Source organism: Thunnus thynnus, chromosome 7 (assembly GCF_963924715.1).
Source record: "Thunnus thynnus chromosome 7, fThuThy2.1, whole genome shotgun sequence".
Taxonomy (NCBI): domain Eukaryota; kingdom Metazoa; phylum Chordata; class Actinopteri; order Scombriformes; family Scombridae; genus Thunnus; species Thunnus thynnus.
In genome coordinates, this window is record NC_089523.1 from 18,719,239 (window position 1) to 18,738,207 (window position 18,969).

Sequence of the window (18,969 nt, forward strand, 5' to 3'; positions counted from 1 at the left end):
GAGGATACTTCACAAACCTTTTTCTTTAGTTCTCATATATAAGGTTGATGGGTTCACAGTTGTTCAAGTCTGTCTTAAAACAATAGTCAAGTGTCCATATGAACATTTAAACATGTTTTGCCCTCTGTAATCATTCCTCCTGTTCATACTGACCATTAGAAAATGCACTTAAAATGTAAGTGATGAGACAAAATCCACAATCGTCGTTTTGAGCAAAAATGTATTTAAGTTTATCTGAAGATAATATGTGGCTTCAGCCGTCTAGTTAGTCAACTAAAGTGAAAAAAAAATCCCTCTTTGTGTCTCGACAGACAGTGTTTCCTGTTCAGCTGCAATGGGAGGATAGTAACAGGAAATTTGGCAGAAAAGCACAGAAATTTTGAAAGGTATCTATTGATTTGACTAATTTGGACAGCAGAAGTTTCATATTAGCTCCAAAAAAACTTACATTCATCACTTACAAATACATTTTTGCACAGAGGGAGGACTGTGGATGTTATCCCATAACTTACTTTGAAAGTGCATTATGAGGGGATCTCTTAATGGCCACTATGAACAGGAGGAATGATTACAGCAAGAAAAATGTGTGTTAATGTTTTTTTGGGCACCTGTCTGTTGTTTTAGGGCAGACTTGAAAAACTGTGTACCCATCCTTTAATAACTCTGTGGCCTTAATATTCGTACTCAATTTTTCTACATGTTATACCAAGTTTTTGATGCTATCCCATCACAGGTGTGTGCATGTGTATACCAGCAAACACACTGTCACACACTCACATCTACACTCTCAGGCTTTATCACAATATCATGTAGTTAAGGTGAAAGCAAACATCTTTCCTGTTCGACTTCTCTCCCAGTACAGCCCTACAAGCCAGCACAGTGGGTGTGCAAACATTATGCTAGCAGAGTTATGGCTCTGACCTTCTCACAGTGGGTTGGGTTCAACGTTCAAATAGCAAGAGCAGCACTGTGGTGCAGTGGCTTTAACTGTTGTCATTCAACATGAGAAGCCCCATGTTAAATGCCTGGGCTCTGCCCCTTCCAAGAGTTTAGAAGTTTTCATATTTCAAAGAAATGCAGATCTGGCAAACTCCAAATGCAGTCGGACTGTAAACACAAATGTGTTTATTTGGAGATGATTTGTCCTTCCAGTGCTGACATCCAGAAAATTCAAATACATATGAAAAGGTAGTTGTAGTTTATCACTTATATACACAGGACTTAACTGCACCTTCCTGGAAGTGAAATCAAAACACAAACTAACAGACTAAACATCTAAAGAGCCAAAAAATCTGAGAAATATCAAGGGTGCCAAAAAATAAAAGGCCCCTTTAGGGAGACTCTTTTTATAAAGCTTGTCATTATGGTCATATAGGGGTACAGCTGTTGTGATTGCCAGTAATAGAAGCTGTTAAGCAAGCAGCACACTGCATAATTTGCATTTAACACACTTCTCCATAATAACTAAGAGAAAGATGGATATATAAGTACCCCTGTGCACAGCCTTAAACCACAGGGACACATTGCCCTAATCCACGTCTCACTTCAAATACCATCAATGTGTTAATGCTGCTATATCAACATCAGTCCTTCACAATCCAACAATTACAATATGTGCCAAAAGTATTCAGAACAAATATTTGGATTTATGTTATGACTGATATGATATTTGAATCTAATAACACATAAAGATGGTAAAAGTGACTTTACTTACGCCTCCATTCCCATGTCTTGATGGTAATTAAACATATAAATTCACATGGGCATGAGAAACAAGGACAGCTAAGAAAGTTGCCATGTTTATGACCTTGTTTATGTAGATTAAGCAATTAGGAGCAGAATTTTATTCAAATGAAATAAATCTTTGATGAATCTCTAGACAGGCTTAGCTTTCTTTTGTAAAAAACTTCTATAATTTAAAAATGTAATATCAGTTAATTAACCAGTAGTTAATGATGAGAGTTCACTATCAGGTCTAGTGAATTTTTATTTTCCCCTAAAACAGAGGACAGAAGAGGACAAGCAGGGAGATTATAAAACATGTTACTGTCACAGGTTCAAATGATGAGCTTCATACAAGAGTGCAGGATCTCAATGCCATGTAGTTCTTGCAGTTTGTTCACATGTCTGGAAATGAAGAAAACAGGTTTGTCAAAAAAAAGGGCAGTGACAAGGTCTTCCTGGATTGGCATTCCATTCAAACAACCCTTGTGTGAATTTGTAAACTTGGGAACTAAAGATCTACACCGTCACGGCAGAGCTCTTTAGCCTGGAGGTTCAGTAAAGATCTTTGTAGGAATACAAGACATGAGACATGTTTGTTGCTTTGGGATACGACAACACAACAATTATACTCACGTAATTAGAGAGATGCTGTATGAAAGATCACCTACAGCAGCAAAACATCAATTCAATTAAGCATGTGATTACCTTTTATTATACTCAACTTCGAGTGTAGAAATAAAAGTGTGTTCACACTGACTGATATATTATTATATATGACATCATTCAATTATTAATACTGAAGCATCAGTGTGTAAGCAGCATGTTACTGTTGAAGCTGCTGGAGGAGGAGCTACTTTGAACTACGTTATATTCACACAGCCTAATAATGTAACTTATACTGTAACAATACTGAACTTAAGGTAAGGGAAGCTATTTAATGTACACTTGTAGCTGCTGGTCAAATAAATATTGGTTTTCAAGAAACTAAAATATTATCTTCAATATTATTTACTGATGCATTGCATATTCATTTTAGTTCTAAATTTAAAAGAGCTGAAACAATTCCACAAGTGCACTAATAGGGAAGTCGATAGACGGAAAATGAATCATCAAAAATGCTTAACATTTTCTGGTTCCAGCTCCTCAAAAATGTGAGGCTTTGTTGCTTCTCTATATCACAGCAAACTTTATATCTTTGGGTTTTAGGCTGTTCGTTAGACAAAACAAGCGCTTTGAAGACGTCACTTTGGGCATTTTTCACTATCTTGAGACATTTTATAGACAAAACAGTTAATTAATAGAAAAAATAATAAAAATAAAAATAGTTGTTAATTGAAGCCCTGAAATATATATCCAACAGGTAGCAATGTTTTATTAATCATATCGCCTATGTGGCAATAGCATAAATTGACTAAAATTTGTTGTGATGTAAGCCCACACCCAAGAACTTAATACTGCAACCCAAACACAAACCCGAGCTGAAATCAACTTTCTATAGTTAAAACTCTCTTGCTCTCTGTCCCTCCTCTTTCTCTTCCACTCTCTAGACTGCAGAGGGCACAATCTAAAAATGCTATTAGTGCAAAGTGCAGTAAAGACATGACTTGGTCTGCTGCTGGCTATCAGCCTTTCCATCATGATTAAGCAGTAAACTAAATGCAAATATTAAGAAACAGTCTTCATACTAGGACCAAGCATTAGCTTAGTTATCCAATCATCACCCACACAAAATGATTCTACAGTAGAGTGGAACATGTGTATAAGAGCAAACAAAAAAAGCTCAAAATAATATTAAAATAAAATCAACTGCATTTTGAATACTGACTTTGAAGTGTTAATACCAATAACAAACAGTTGAATATTTCAGGCCAGAAGTCACTGAATTTGCTTTATGTGTGACCAACTTCTTAACCAGAGCTATAACATCACATTAGCTCATTGTCAGTGTGGCATTTGATCTATCAATGCTCCTTCAGGCTAGTTTCTAGAATGTAATCAACAGCATGTGGTTTATAGAGTGAGGTGAGAGGGCACCTGGGCTCTGATCGACATAACTTCCCCAGAGCAATCGCTGCATTTTTCTGCACAGCTGTCCTCTTAGCATCCCCTGCAGCGTGGCGCAGCAGCATCAGCACAATATCAGTGCCCAGCAGGTTGCTGGCAATTCCCTCCAACTCGAGGCAGTGGGCCAGACACAGGGCTGCATTTCCTGACACCATCTCATCACAGCTGGAACCCAGCAAATGACGTAAAACAGACAGTTCTGTGTAGAACAATAAATGAATATATGAAAATATATTAACAAACACACATAATGGCATGGAAACACACACACATGCATATGATAGTATATACACAAACACATACACTTCATTTGCATATTATGTAAACTCAAATATTATTCATGGGCTTCTAAAAGTAATGTAAACATGTCAATCATTTCTTACTTTTATCAGACTTCACTAGCTCCTCCCGTGCCAAGCGACTGGCAGCAGTGCACACTGTCAGAGTCTTAATGGCATACTTAGTGGCAATCTGCCCTGTTCCCTGGATAGGCAGACAACAAAATGTGTGTGAGCATATGTTTGTAAACTCTAACTTTATGTCAGGCACTTAGAGGGCCTAAGAACTGACCTGTAAGTGAAATTAGTAAAAATCTAAAGGATATATACACAGTTATTTAAAATGCTGTTTTTTTTTTCTTCAAACAAGACTATTGTCATAATACAATACACTAATAGTTTCATTACTAATACTATGATCGCAGAAATATACAGATTTTTTTTTAATGAAATTTATGTAACTTGACCCTTTTCAGGAACTGTGCATAAATGTAATGCTGGATACTCAAGCTTCACACCACCCAGAAACAAAATTGCTAACATATTTGGCTCAGGCCTAGTATGGAAGGTAAAACATCTTATGTAACCTGTTATATTACAAATGACATGCAATTTTATGTCATCTTTAATCATGTCAATCTTTTAAGAGTCCTAAATCCAATTAAAGATGGGCAATAGATTATTTTTCTATGAGTATGATAGAATCTCTGAAACTTGGCTGTGTGCACCTTCAGCAGCCTCCTCATGGTCTGGACCACATCCCCCTGAATAACATGCTGAACGGCCTCTGAGGACTGTGGGAGGACAGTGCTCAACACACCTGTGGCTCTCTGGAGGACAAAGAATTTGTTGGCAATAAAAAAGGAGACAATAGAAGATAAGAGAAAAAGTAGAAGAAATATAGATGGGAAAACAAAGCGGAGAAATAGACAAGATAGCAGAGAATCACGAAATGACTGCTGGAAGCTAGCAAAGAGAAAAAAGTCAATGAAAAGAGACAAGTTGAGACAAAGAGAATGGGAGAGTGTGGCAGGAAAAAGGTGACGAATAGGAAAAGAGACATGAAATGAAATCAGTTGGGGTTATGGATTGAGTTTGCAGCAATAAATGAGAGAAAAATGCATTGTAAAGATGGGGAGAGAATGTGTGAAAACCTGTCTGAGTGAATATAAAATTACAGCAACCCTTTCAAAGACAGAATAATAAAATGAAAGACAAGAACAGGCATAAAATACAATTAGAAAAACATCATACATGGGTGCTTGCTTTGTCTTGCAGGTGGGATCTGTTGCATCACACATTATCATTGTATACAGTAATTTGAGGACACAATTTAGTAATTTTAAGGCACAAATAAAGTAATTTCAGGGTGTGAAATACTAAATTGGGGGACAAAATAAGAATATTTAGTTTAGTTGAATGAACAATTTATCAAAAAATCATCCATCTAATGAAACTTGCATTTTAGCCGATGTAGCTGGCAGTTCATCATCAGTATTCATAGCAGCAGCAAGTAGCCATTTTCCACAAATTTGCTCTGATTATGTCACTGCTCGCTGCGTGCCTAGCACCAAATGGCAGACAAAAAACAATTAGCGAGTAGCTGGTGAAGAAAGTTAAACATCTAAGCTGCTTAAGACAAAAAGAGTTGCTGTAGACCAAATCAGTTACATTTGTCAGGTGGCCAGAAACACAGCTCCAATGGAATAATAATGTTCCTCCTTGTCTGCTACATTTGTAAAAAAGAGAACAGACTGCTAACATGCTAGCCATAACAACATTATAAGGAAATCATACTGTATGTCAAAACTTATTTTGGAGTTCTTCTGCCCCCTAGTGGACAGTGATTAATACAGCTTTAAATCTTTGGAGAATTTAAATTTAACTGGCATGCACATATTGAAAAGTTTGTGCAGTAACACTTCTTCGCTTACACATCTCAGCTCCCAAAAACTCCTCTCAACAAAGCCAAACCTACATGTATACAAGACAAAAAAGAAAACAGAGCTGCATTGATAATTGATACTGAGGGGACACTACAGATTGTGGATTTAGGGATTTGGCTTAACCAATATGATGCATTGCATCATGCAAGAGAAAAGTAGTGAAGTAAAGTCAATACATTAAAAGAGAAGACAAGAACAGGGAAAAACATTGAGGAAAAAAAAAAGGATGTTGATACCAGGCAACAAGGAAGAAAAAGTGTCAGCTAGGCAGTGAGTGAGCACTAAACAGAGTAAAGAGACAGATGGGTTGGAATGTGGGACTCAAAGGGCATTGCATAGGCAGTGCACTAATAGGCATAAGCACAGACAACAGCACCTGCAGCCGGAGTTTTAATCAAATGTAATGACACATATACAGGATCCTCATCATCGTGAATTGCTGGTACCCTCTTTTGGGACACATTTCCAGCAAGCGCAAAAGCCAAAGAAAAGGCCATTACTAAAGACAAATGTCTTTTATTTTCATCTAGTTAACTGAAAGAATGGCTTTTGCTTTGGATGCACGCAACTTTGAAAAACAAATAAGAAAAAGTTTTCAGCAAGTCATCTCAACAGCTGTAAAAAGTTTTATTTTGCAAACCTCTCTTGGTCCAACACAGTCACACATGAAAACCTGATGGGAGTTAGGATACGGTAAAGTATGATATGTTAGATGTCCTAGTCCTACTACTGATTAAGAATCTTTTTTCAGCCCTCCTGAGTACTATTGTGTAGTGCTATAGTAAGATTCACTCACAGTTATGACGCCTCCGTCACTATCCTTCAGCAGACTCAGACAGCAGCCACAGAGTGAAACAGCATGTTCCTACAAAGCAGAGATAATAGTGGCTAAGCCAATTTTCACATATATTTCACCTCTAAATGGGTGACATAACACGTCAGAGTTCACACAAATGCTCCCACTGCTTCCCTTAATACATATATATATATATTTCTTTAACAACATAGTCTACTATATTGAATTCAGTGGTGTGAAGTGGATTTTCAGTCAAATTCTTTCCAGATGTCCCCAAAACAGAATGACACTTCATCTCGATATTATCATATCAGCAAAAAGTGCAGTGCCCAATATTAAGATAACTCAAGATACGCCAGAAATTCATTTCTGAAACAAAAGTACTCATAACATACCCAAGCAGGCATCTGCTCTGCAGGCCTGTCTTACCTGGATGACTGGAGAGATGATAGTTGAAAGGTTGATGATCAAGCCAAGCAAAGGGTAAAGGATTTCTTTGTATCCACATGTACTGCACTGCCTCTGCAATAACAGCCAATAAATTCTACACTGATTAAAATGCATACAGTGAGCGCAAACATAATATCCAATATAGACTAATTCCATTATGTCTAACTGTGACATTCACACTATACTGATGAGGTTTTTTTTCAAAGGGACGAATCCATAATGATACTAACAATGGCAACCAGAAAGGCCTTCCAACATTCGGGATCATGAGCAAAATTGTGACAGATGACATCATCCCGAGTCAGACAGCCAATAGCCGATATCAGTGATGGAATGACATGCTGATTGGACTTGTTGATAGTTCTCTGAAAAATTAAGCAAACAGATGTGCACATTTGCTCAGACACACACACAAACAAACATATCTTTACATATACAATACATAGTTTATATAAAAATTAATCTACATGTCTTACCAGTGTTGTTGTAAATGGCACAATGACAGCATCTGTTCTCTTCCTTAACTGAATGCAAAATCTGCAAGAAAATATGAAAAGATTATACAGACACGGTGTACATGTATAAACAACAGTATAAATACTGTATGGACAATGGCTGAATGTCTCAAAGATTATACTAATACATACAGGAGTATCACATACACATTGTTAAGTCAGAATAACCATAAATGTTTGTGCAATGTAGTGAGTGAAGTTAAGTTTAATCTTAGTTTGAGTTCTTCACAGCCCAACATGAAACTAGGAAGCAAAACAACAACTGAGTCAACTGAGCAACTTGAAAGAAACATTTGGATGAACCACAAAAGAGGGGACTTCTTCACACAAATGCAAAAAAGTGCAGTAATAAGTAATAAGTGCAAGTAATAAGTGCATCAGACACCACTGTAGACCCATATGGTCTTTTACTCCCCAAAATACACTAAATATCAGAGTCATAAAGGACAGTTTACACAGCAATTCAATTAAGTGGTCAAATAGCATTGATTGCCATGTCTCTGAAGATTCACACTCATCCACTGAAAACGCAGTAAAAGGCAGATGGATTAGCTGTGACAGCAAGGTCCACTTGCCTTTGACTGAAAACAATAATTGAATATGCTGTATGGTATATACAGAATGTATATATTGTATAATATACATAAATACCTGTGTGTTTGTGTGTATATACATTCAGACTGTTTTAGTAGTAAAGATTTGTACACCAAAACAAAAAATATCCATTAAAGCGCAACATTGACCCAGCTGAGCTGTTATGATGAAAAGAAAACCTCTGTAGGATATAACACATTTTTGTTGAGTAACTCTCTTTGAGCTATAGACAGGGAAAATTGATCTTCCCATTTCACTGCTTGGCACCTCAACTTATTTCCTGCTGTGTTTGAGAGCCTGGGTTGTCCTTTCATGTCTATTTTCATGAGGCGCCAAAGAGGGAAACAGGTTGAGAACGGCCTTTTGCCTTCAAGTGACATTAACACTTGGATAGCACATGTTGATTTATTAAAGATGCTGCACTTTCCATTTCTCAGAGGACCTCTCCTGACGTGGGTGGATTTTAAAGTGCTTTTAATCTATATGGTTATGATATATGGTAGGATAATAGACTGTCCTGTGGCTCATGAATTCTGCAGAGTATCTGAAAATGTGTGTCCTTGTTCGGAAATCAAAATTAATCATTTTGTAGGGAGTGAGGAGAATAGCTCTGGTGTTTTTGTTTGACTGTGTTGTTTCGTAGTAATACTTGTTTTCTGAAGCAAAGTTCTCCAGAATCTTGACCGCTGTGTTCTCCTGCTGCTGCTCGGGCTTTGAGATGCACACCATGAGGTTCCTCACTAACCTTTAGAGCCAGATTAAGAGTAGAGCAAGATAAAGAAACAGAGAGAGAGAGAAACAGAGAAAGAAAAAAGAAACATAAAGAAAAGGAGAATCAAGCATTTTGCAAAATGATATGTTCTTAATAAATATCATCAAGATATCAGTTAATATTTGGCACCCAGATAATGATGATTTGCGCAATTCTAATAATGCCAAATTGGAGCAACACAATCACTTATTCTTCATAATTGTTTGAAAATCCAATCAGTAGCAACTCAGATATTATCACAGGTCACTTAGTATGATTTTAAAACTTTGTAACAGAACAACAATATAAAACATTTCCTGATATCCCATTGAATGAACATGACAACAGGACAACGACTCTACTCAAAATGGAAAGCTTTTTACACCAGCTGTGATATTTGCATCAACATAAAGAAATTCTTACATGTGCACATTCAATTTGTCAAGGGCCAAATGTCTCCCATGTGGCATCTGTGAGTATAAACATAGTAATGCCAGGCATTCTTTCCGTAGTGCAAGATGCTCTGATGTTACCAAGTGAACAAAAGACTCTCTGGATACTGGGCATGTCATCAGCATCTTCTGGTTTTCATCTGAAAGCAAAAGAAAAAGGGGTATGTAAGGATGAGTCATATACTTTGTTGTTGGTATTAACATAATATCATTGTGAATAGCTGTAAATAAGTTATCACAGTTGGCACAAATAGATGATGGACTGACAAAAGGGGTTTAAGTAGCACAGCGACAAGCTGTGCAGTAATCATACAATGCCATAATAGAAGGTTATACTAGTATTTTTCCTGTATTTTCCGTCCAACTCAAGGAGAGCAAATTGCTACATGGACAAAGACAGAAAATTAAGCGTAACTCAATTATCTGCATACCATTTTCACAACAAATAACCCTCCATAATTTTAGAACAGACACGCACAAGTCCTGGCTGTGTGGATCCTTTGTTTTCTGCAACAGGCAACTGTGGAGAAAATAAACAAGGTAGTCTTATCTCTGTCCTCTTCCAACTGACATAAAACAAATCAAATGTGTTGAATAATGATTTTGTTTTTTTACACAGTACCTGTTACATAGTATCTCAACAAAATGTATGTAAATACAAAAGATGTAACACATGACAAATATCCACAATATTTTTTTTTTTCAAGTAAGGGTTAATAATACAGACAGAGAGCAATCTATTATTTCATAGGGATATCAAGCAATCTTGCTGCAGCAATGGTCTGTTTTTTAGGGACCAAAAGGCACCCTTTTATTAAGACTTGACGAATAAAGAAGTGTGTGTTAAAGATTGTAGTGCTTTTTGAGTAACAAAGCCACTTGGCCACAATCACAAGTTACAAATTAATCACAATATGCCCTCTGTTATCCCACTAAGGTGAGTGCATTTGACATGCCACTGTTGTCATTGCCCAGAAGAAGTATATATGTGCTGCTACTAGTGGACTAAATGTTATAGCCTGATTTCTTACCCTAATTTTATCCTTAAAAAGAAAAATGTGTTGCCTTTTTGGGAGACCTATAGGTTTCACACCAAGGGGACACCACTGATGACTTTTTTAACTTTCAAGCATTCTAGACCTCTCTCCACATTGCCTTTTTGTAACTCTTGATAAAGAATTTAGGCTTTTTACAGTATAGCAGTGCCAAGAGGACATGAAATCAAAGTGCCCCTTCAGATTTTGATCAAGATTAGCCTTCTTTGCTACATCATAGATGTAGCTCTAGTAGATTTCAGCTGGTAATCTATGATATGTCAGGCTCACAGCATTGTCCTAATTGGCTATTTTCATCAAGCTCAGACTGCTTTTTTTTGCCCTCTCTACTTTCAAGACACTGTGTTCTTACCTAAATAATGACAGTGCTAACAATATACAACATGGAAAGTATGTGACAAGTTAATAATAACCTTACTGATCTGACATGAGGGAGTCATAATTTGTATCTTGTACAAAACACCCCCTCTTTCTGGGACAAAACACAGTGCCTTTGCTCATTAAAGTCTCCAGTGTGATAATCTTTTCCTCTTTGGGTTATCACACAAACAACCAGACAGAGGGAGAGAGAGAGAAAAAAAAGGGGGGGCGGAGAATGATCTCTCTAGTTTAGGCCATCATTGTCTCCGTATCCTCCTGTCTCTGGGTCCATCTGTCAAAGCTCCACTGAGGCCTGACAGCAACCTCTCCCTCTGGTCTCCTTACCTCCTCACTGTGTCATTGTTGCTGATGATACTAAAGCCATTGTTCAGTCTGAAAAGGGTCTGGCCAGTACCTGTTAGAAGAGAACAGTAGATAGTGTAAGGAGGCAGAAAACCATATATCATCACCGGGTAGCCTCAAGGTTTTAGAGAAACATGAAACACCCAACTCTTTTAGTTTAGTTTGCCTTGTCCATTGGTTTGCAGTCAAGGGCATGAGAGAAAATAATAAACAAAATGTGGTGCCAGAGTGAGGTACAGTGAGGAATGGTCTATTTTCCACTAACAATGAGTTGGAGTATACAGAAAGTAGAACAAGGAAGTGAGGGAGTACTTTTAGGGGAGAAAGCTTGTAATGTCAGCCCTGCTGAGATCCTTTCAGTTGTGAGTTATGTAAGTTTTGCCCTTTTCCATTGAATGGCACTGTGAGACAGGCATTATATCATTTGACAGTACACTTTTATTCATCTAAATGAAGAAAAAAAGAGACTGGATAAGAAATGTTTGCCATTCTGCAGAGGACAGCCAGTACAAAGGAATATGGTGTATTACAAGTAGTGATGCATGTTGAAACAAGGATAGAGAGCATTACACTATGATGCAAGTTTTTGTTTTTTTTTATAGCTGTATGGTTTGTTGCAACATGCTTAAGTTTCACCCCATAAATTCCATCAGCCTTGGCTGTGTGATCGAAATACCTCAGCTGAAGTTATCCTAGGCCTGTATAAGAGCAGCAATGGGGCAGAGCATGTCAGAACTACTTCATTAAAGACACCTACTTAGCTGAAATACAACAAAATAGATACTCCTGAGAGGGCAAATTACCTTGATGAATTGTACTGTTAGGCTGTTTTACAAAACCTGTGAAGTCTGCCTTTTGGCAATAGCTAAAAAATAGTTATTTTAGTGGTGTGGAGTTTCAAAGTCATTTGTTGGGTCAAAAACATTCACAAAAATATCAGCAGCTGACAGAGGAGGGGTGAACAACCTGATGAAGAGCAACTGCTGCCTCCAAGTTTCTACAATTACCCCTTTTCATAAAGGACTTGGTAAACAAATACTGTATCAGATACTTTTCAACCTGATGCCATCATTATAAAATGGGTGCATGAGGTGAAATATCTTGTGCCCGACAAATTTCCCACTTTGACACAAAATTACAATGCTTAATCTGTGCCAAGAAGAAATTAGGGCTGTAAGGGCATTTTCTCACTTAACCTGTTAAATTCAGTTCACTTGAAACCGCATGCAACAAGCACTGTGCTAGAATCAAGCTAAAACAATCACATTTGATTTGTCTCATGCAACTATTTCCCTTGTCATGTTATGGTATGGGATGTGTTGTCTCCACTTTGTGAGCTCTTTCTTCTTAATCGGGGATGTTACTAGAAATTGTGGCGTCCCTGACAACAGCTCATTCTTGCCCTGAAATATAGAGACGGGTGGCAAATTAAAGAAAAAACCAACATAAAGTGTCTTAGTAAGGTGTTGGGGCCACCACATGCTGCCAGAACAGCTTCAATAAACCTTGGCATTGATTCTACAAGTCTCTGAACTCTACTGGAGGGATGAACACCATTCTTCTCCAAAAGATTTCCCTCATTTGGTGTTTTGATGATGGTGGTTGGGAGCACTGTCTAACACGTCAGTCTCCCATAGATGTTCAACTGGGTTGAGATCTGGTGACTGTGAAGGCCATAGCATATGATTCACATAATTTTCATACTCATCAAACCATTCAGTGACCCCTCGTGCCCTGTGAACTGTGGAATTGTCATCCTGGAAGAGACCACTCCCAACAGGATAGAAATGTTTCATCATAGGATAAAGGTGATCACTCAGAACAACTTTGTTTTGATTTGTGGTGACCCTTCCCTCTAAGAAGACAAGTGGACCCAAACCATGCTACACTCACTGTAGGTGTCAAGCATTCAGTTCCTGTTTTTCCTTTAATTTGTCACCTGTCTGTATATAAGCATCAATAATCCCTGTCCATCTAGAGGACCTCAGGCTAGGCTGACTTAAATTTACAGAGCCAAAGGACAGGTACCACTATTCACTAGCTACCTACTATAAATCTGACAGGGTTGAGTGCAGCTATGCCACTGAGGATATGGAATGGACACCTGCTATCACAGACGTTTCACTAAATTGTACCCAAGACAGCTCCAGAAAGCTTAATAGTGTTTTCTGTCTTCCTATAACAACCCCCTCAATACATGCTCTCTACACCAAATGCCTATGTGACCCTGTACCTACACCAAAGACAATCCCTATTTTTTATAATGTCATTTTAGTTTCATAATTAATGATAGCTGATGGAACAGTTGATGCTGCTGGCTTAGAACAGCTCACTCAGCAGTTCAGCAACCAAATTACATCAGGATTTATAGGCCAGGGGAATGTCTAATTCTGCTGATTGAGATGATCAAAAACAATTCGCAAATCAAATTATAGCAGCACAGGAGGTTTTTCCAGGAGTTGCAAAATATTATATACAATATATACATATACAATTTGTTGTTATTGTTCTGAGAACAGAAGAAACTATTTTTTTAAAAATGTTCTGCACAGCAATGTTTTATGCAAATGCATAAGTGTAATTTTATAGTATTATAGTATATTTACCTTCCCTGTGCACAGTAGACACAGTAAGTTTTGCTCTTTCAATGTGGCTTTATAGTCTATATTGGAAATTTGCTCACTGTGACAATCAAGTGGAGCATGGAGAGAAATCAGTGATAGACACTGTTAGGTCTCACCTCTCTTCCATTGTCATAGAACAAGACGAGAAACAATTTTGCGGCCCTGCTTCACCTGATGCCAGTACTTTAGTACTGTATTAACTCTATTTTCTCCGTCAAGTCTTCTTAACCTTCCTGGCCGATCTTTTGCTATCACTTTAGCCATAGTCCCGTGAAATAGGTAAACCAGTGAAGCAGTTATTGAGGAAAGAGGGGGCACAAAGAGATTAGAGGAGAAAGATAATTGTACAAAGCATCACTCACAGTCAGTAACTGCTTGTGACAGGATCTCCAATCCTCCGCAGTAGTAGATTGGCATCTGCCCGGGCCTTGACAGCTTCTCCAACAGCTGGGGCACTGTTGTGGCCTTCCCCTTTCCCTTGTCAAACTCTTGCCTCGCATTCATTTCCTGACTGTCTTTTTCCTCTTCCAAATCTACCTTGGTTAGGTATTCTGCATGGGGAAAAACAAAGAAGTAAAAGGGGGGACAAAGCATACTGTACAGTAACTGTATTTGCACTATCACAGTAACAAGTGAGCTGAAAGTGTATTACAGTTAAACAGCCTGAGATGACAAACCCACTCGCCATTTGCCTTAAATGTGTATTAAGATAGCAATAGGTTAGAAATTTAAGTCTACACTACATACGATAATAGCAAAGAGACTGCAGAACTGTTTACATAAGACCATCGATAGGAAGGTCAGGTTGTAAAAAGAATTAAAGGATGAATTATTTTCAAAAGTATTTCTAAAAATAACTATAGTACTGAACCCAATTACACTGGGAAGAAAACAAAATGTCTTTTTTGCCTTGGCAACGGCAGAGTGACATGGAGCTTTAGGTTGTCATGAAAGCCTTGCAATTAAATGCGCTGCTACTGGAAGTCAGTGAGGACCACATCACTGACAACCAAGTCAATGACAGTGGAGAATCTTTCCTCTATACTTTGGATTAGCTTCAGTCTTACTTTAATTCTGTGCATAAATGTCAAGATCATCCTGATTTAAGTTGAACTGATTTCATAAAATAATAATTGAGTCACACTGAAAATATCTAAAAAGCATGAATACGTTCTAAAACTTTATATGATGTGGAATAATAAAGCCCTAATGAGGACAATGCCAACAGAATGACATACATACATGAGAGTTTTCCAATCCTAACCCCTGAAAACAACATTTTCTTTACCTTTTGCCATCTTCTCCTTCCCAGGTTCCATTTCCACTATCTTTTCAAAGCAGTTTCTGGACTGAAAAAGACAAAATTTGGTTCATCACTGGTTAAATGATGTGTTTCACTGGTAAAATCCACTCCAAAAGCCTACAGTATCGCAGCACAAGACTGACAGAATCTAATGAATGGATTAAAATAGCTACACAACAGATTTTACAGATGACTGCTGTGAGATCCCATTACACTCATTTGGATAAATACTATGCATATAATATGCAGTACTGGCCAAATGCTGCATATGTGCTAATCCTTAGTTTAAAGCTCTTATTCACTTCATTCTCTATTCCAGATAGAGAACTGTCATAATGTAAACATGTTTCTGCTATATATAGTTAGATGAGATGCCAAGGGTGGTTGTGTGTATACAAGAGCAATGTGTAAAAGAAATGTGGAGTGATTAGATGTAATGAGCGGTAATTATACTTACTGTACCTCATCATATTTCTTCAATGCCAGATATGCTTTGCCCATGTGTATGTAAGCCTTTATGCATCTTTCATTGCACTGACGGAGAGAAAATGATCATGGGGGTATATTAGTTAAAACACTTAATCAGCAGCACATCTACATAATGGTGATTTAATGTTTCTGCATTGATAACACTAGCAAAGTAAGGCACAAATATTCAATCTGAACTTCACAAATACACTCCACTCCAGCAAGCTTAGTATGTGTTACAGTGATATCATTACATACAATCATTTCCTTTACAGAGTTCTTTGTCATCCAAAAGCCTATTTCATCATAAAAACATACAAATTAGGAGCAACCCATGAACACTTCATTTTTGTCCCCTTTTTCATACACAGCATTCTCTTCATTTCTGTGCTGCTGATGACTTGTAGCCTGCACCTATAAGAGGACCCAACCAATTTCCTACCAAACACATGTTTTCTGAGCTCGCAGGATCACAATGAATGGTGCATCAGATGAAACTATGATGAATGAGATTGCAACTGACTAACCCAGTTCCCAGCTGGGTCTTACCTTCAGGGCCCATTCACAGTCACTGATGGCCTCCTTGTACTTTTCCAGCTTGATGTAGGCCTATGTAGATTTGAACATTAGACAGGCGGTGACTAGGCATGAAAAAGAGAGAAAAAATCTTGCCTCACAAAATAAAGAATCTGATTGGTATTATAACATTGTTTGGTTATTAATACGACAGTCCTGACTTTCAAGACACTAGGTCTAGGTCTATAGATAATCATATTGAAATTTAAATCCATAGCGGGCAACCCTCAGGTTGCCTGGAGATCTATTTGAAACAAAAGTTTCTTTATGCATGCTGGGAAGGACAAATGGATGTCAGAGAGAGGAAAGGAAAAAGGAGAAAGTCAAGGGAGACAAAGACAAAATTTCATTAGATGTTCACATGAAGGAATCTATTCCACTGAAAAGGCCACACATCCTCCATGAATGTACACAGCAAGAGAGACAGAAGGGCATGTATGCACGCACACAGCAACAGACTACACACAAGCACACAAAAGCCTCTGTGTTTCAATTTCCTTCTGAGGAACAAAGAATTATTTGTCATTTTCGCCATTAATTCATGAGCTTAAATTATAAAAAAGTTGAAAATATTCACTTGTGCTCGGTTGGTGTACAAATGCTGCATGTCTCGTAGTTCAGCCAAGCCGTCACTGTAATACTTCACAGCAGTTTCATAGTCTTCTTGGGCAAAAGCTTCATTCCCTTTATCCTTAAATGCTGCACGAACACAAACAGTACAAAATTTAAAAGGACATGCTGCTGGCCCAAAAGAGCAGCAAGTACTGCAAACTGTTCACCTCCAACAACAGCTTTAAGGAACAGAGAATTACACACCAGTGGCCTTTTTCTCTTTAGCAATCCTCCTTTTTCTTCTGTCTTCAGCATCTCTCTCCATAATCTTCATGAAATTTTCTGGTCATGAAAAGACAAATACTTACAGTAAGAACAAAAAAGGTGGGAACTGCAACGATAATTAAATTTTCTCTCCAATCGTCAAATCAAAAATTAGGGCCTGGGTCAAAGAAAAAACAATTGGCTTCTAATTATGTGTTTGAACCCAACACCGGTATGTGTTAGAAGTTTTTAAACTAGTTTTTGAAAGTCATTATTAGTGACTATAAAGATCCCCACAAGCTACTTACTGTGTGTGATTGTTAATGCTAAAAAGGATCCTATGCACAATAAAGACATATATGTCTGCTTACAAATGTTGTTATTCATTGCAGCAGACAAGGATTTATTTTCATTGTTGTTCTCACCTGGACTTTCACTCTGTGGACTCTGTAAAACACACAAAACAAAAACAAAATAATGTAAACAAAAACCGATGTGTGTGTGTGTGTGTGTGTGTGTGTGTGTGTGATAGAGAGAGAGAGAGAGAGAGAGAGAGAGAGAGAGAAGAGCAAGAGACAGAGTGCAATTGTGTTTGAGTGACATGTGGACTATAGCCTTTGTGTCTTTATGTCTTTACCAAGAGGACCTGGAGTGGTGGGTTTGTGTTGATTGCTGTCTTGTTGACTTTTGTCCTACAAGGTTCATCCAAGGCAGCAATATAGCAATCAGCTTTCTCCACTGCCTTCTGCTGGACTTCGACATCAGAAGAGTTCAGATCCTTCACTAACTCACCTGAAAATAAATTAATAATTAATTAATGATTTATTTTAGTGTGTACAGCTTTCACTCTCCATTCTCACGTTAAATATGAATGAATCACATCTGCAATAAAATATAAATACATTTATCTCACTCAAATTTATACATCAACCATGTTTTGTATATTATAACCTATTTGCATAGGTTACAATATACACACTACCTTTCAACTCATGAAAGTGGACATCATATAGAAAAAGAGGCTACAGTTTCACACAAACTGTATGATTAAACATAACGCTAAAACAGTAAATTTTACAACATATACGTGTTATTTCTGTGGTTGATGACGTTTAGATATCTCTAAAGTTAATATGTCACTAATGGTATTTTGGCGTTAACACAGACAATACTCCATCTTTATGTTTAGCTAGCTAACTTGTTAATGTTGGTGGTTCCGCTTGATTAACTTCACGGCTTTATTACTTACTTATTTTGTCAACATTCTTCAAAAAACTCTCGAAGTCTTCAAGTTTGTCCATCATGCGTTTGCTCTTCCAAAGCTGTTGTTATAATTCAATAACCTGTTATATCTGACGCTAAATTTACTTTATGCTGCTGACTTTTCCATCACGAGTGTCCGCGTTGTGAGTTACCATAGTGACGCGATGCCTTCATGTCTACTCGTAAGTTCCTGCACTAAACCTGAAACTGGACATACTTGTAAAACATCTAGACCCGTATCCACTTCCCTTTGTTGTTTATTCATCATTAACAACAAAATGTATCATTGTAACTTTTTTATCACCTTGCGATAGGTGAACTGTGCATACAACGGGTAACTTTTGTTCCTTAAAATTGTGATCTTTCCGAAAGCACTTTAAGGCAGCACCTCTTACCCTAGATTTAGGTGGCCACATTTTTGCCTCAGTCCAAAACAAGAGAATAAGTGACAAATGTATTTTTTTTTATGACAGGAGGAGGAAGCGCTGCATGGTTGTGATGGCTCATACGACAGGTTCTCTTTAGTGGTGCAGGTGAAAGTACAAAAAGCAAAATCCAGGAAGTCTTGCT

General features: G+C 37.6%; 1 protein-coding gene across 1 annotated transcript; it reads right to left on the minus strand.

Annotated features, from left to right (window-relative positions):
* Positions 1 to 1,967: 1,967 nt before the first annotated feature.
* ttc12 (tetratricopeptide repeat domain 12) lies at positions 1,968 to 18,567 on the minus strand. Its single transcript, XM_067594723.1, has 21 exons — positions 18,386 to 18,567; positions 17,774 to 17,928; positions 17,562 to 17,583; positions 17,137 to 17,214; positions 16,898 to 17,019; positions 16,294 to 16,353; positions 15,739 to 15,810; positions 15,262 to 15,322; positions 14,336 to 14,524; positions 11,332 to 11,401; positions 10,003 to 10,091; positions 9,543 to 9,711; positions 9,018 to 9,113; positions 7,736 to 7,796; positions 7,490 to 7,624; positions 7,239 to 7,331; positions 6,810 to 6,878; positions 4,796 to 4,897; positions 4,173 to 4,272; positions 3,760 to 3,988; positions 1,968 to 2,127 (listed from the first exon to the last, which is right to left on the minus strand). The coding sequence occupies exons 1-21, from the start codon at positions 18,438 to 18,440 to the stop codon at positions 2,058 to 2,060; spliced, it is 2,097 nt and encodes a 698-aa protein (XP_067450824.1). The 5' UTR covers positions 18,441 to 18,567; the 3' UTR covers positions 1,968 to 2,057.
* Between the last annotated feature and the right edge of the window lie 402 nt (positions 18,568 to 18,969).

Coding starts and splice junctions, on each gene's coding strand:
- ttc12 (XM_067594723.1), bottom strand. CDS start 18,440: ATGATGGACAAACTTGAAGACTTCGAGAGTTTTTTGAAGAATGTTGAC. Junction 17,929..18,385: donor GAAGAATGTTGACAAAATAA/GTAAGTAATAAA, acceptor ATTTATTTTCAG/GTGAGTTAGTGAAGGATCTG. Junction 7,332..7,489: donor AGGCCTTTCTGGTTGCCATT/GTTAGTATCATT, acceptor CTGTTATTGCAG/AGGCAGTGCAGTACATGTGG.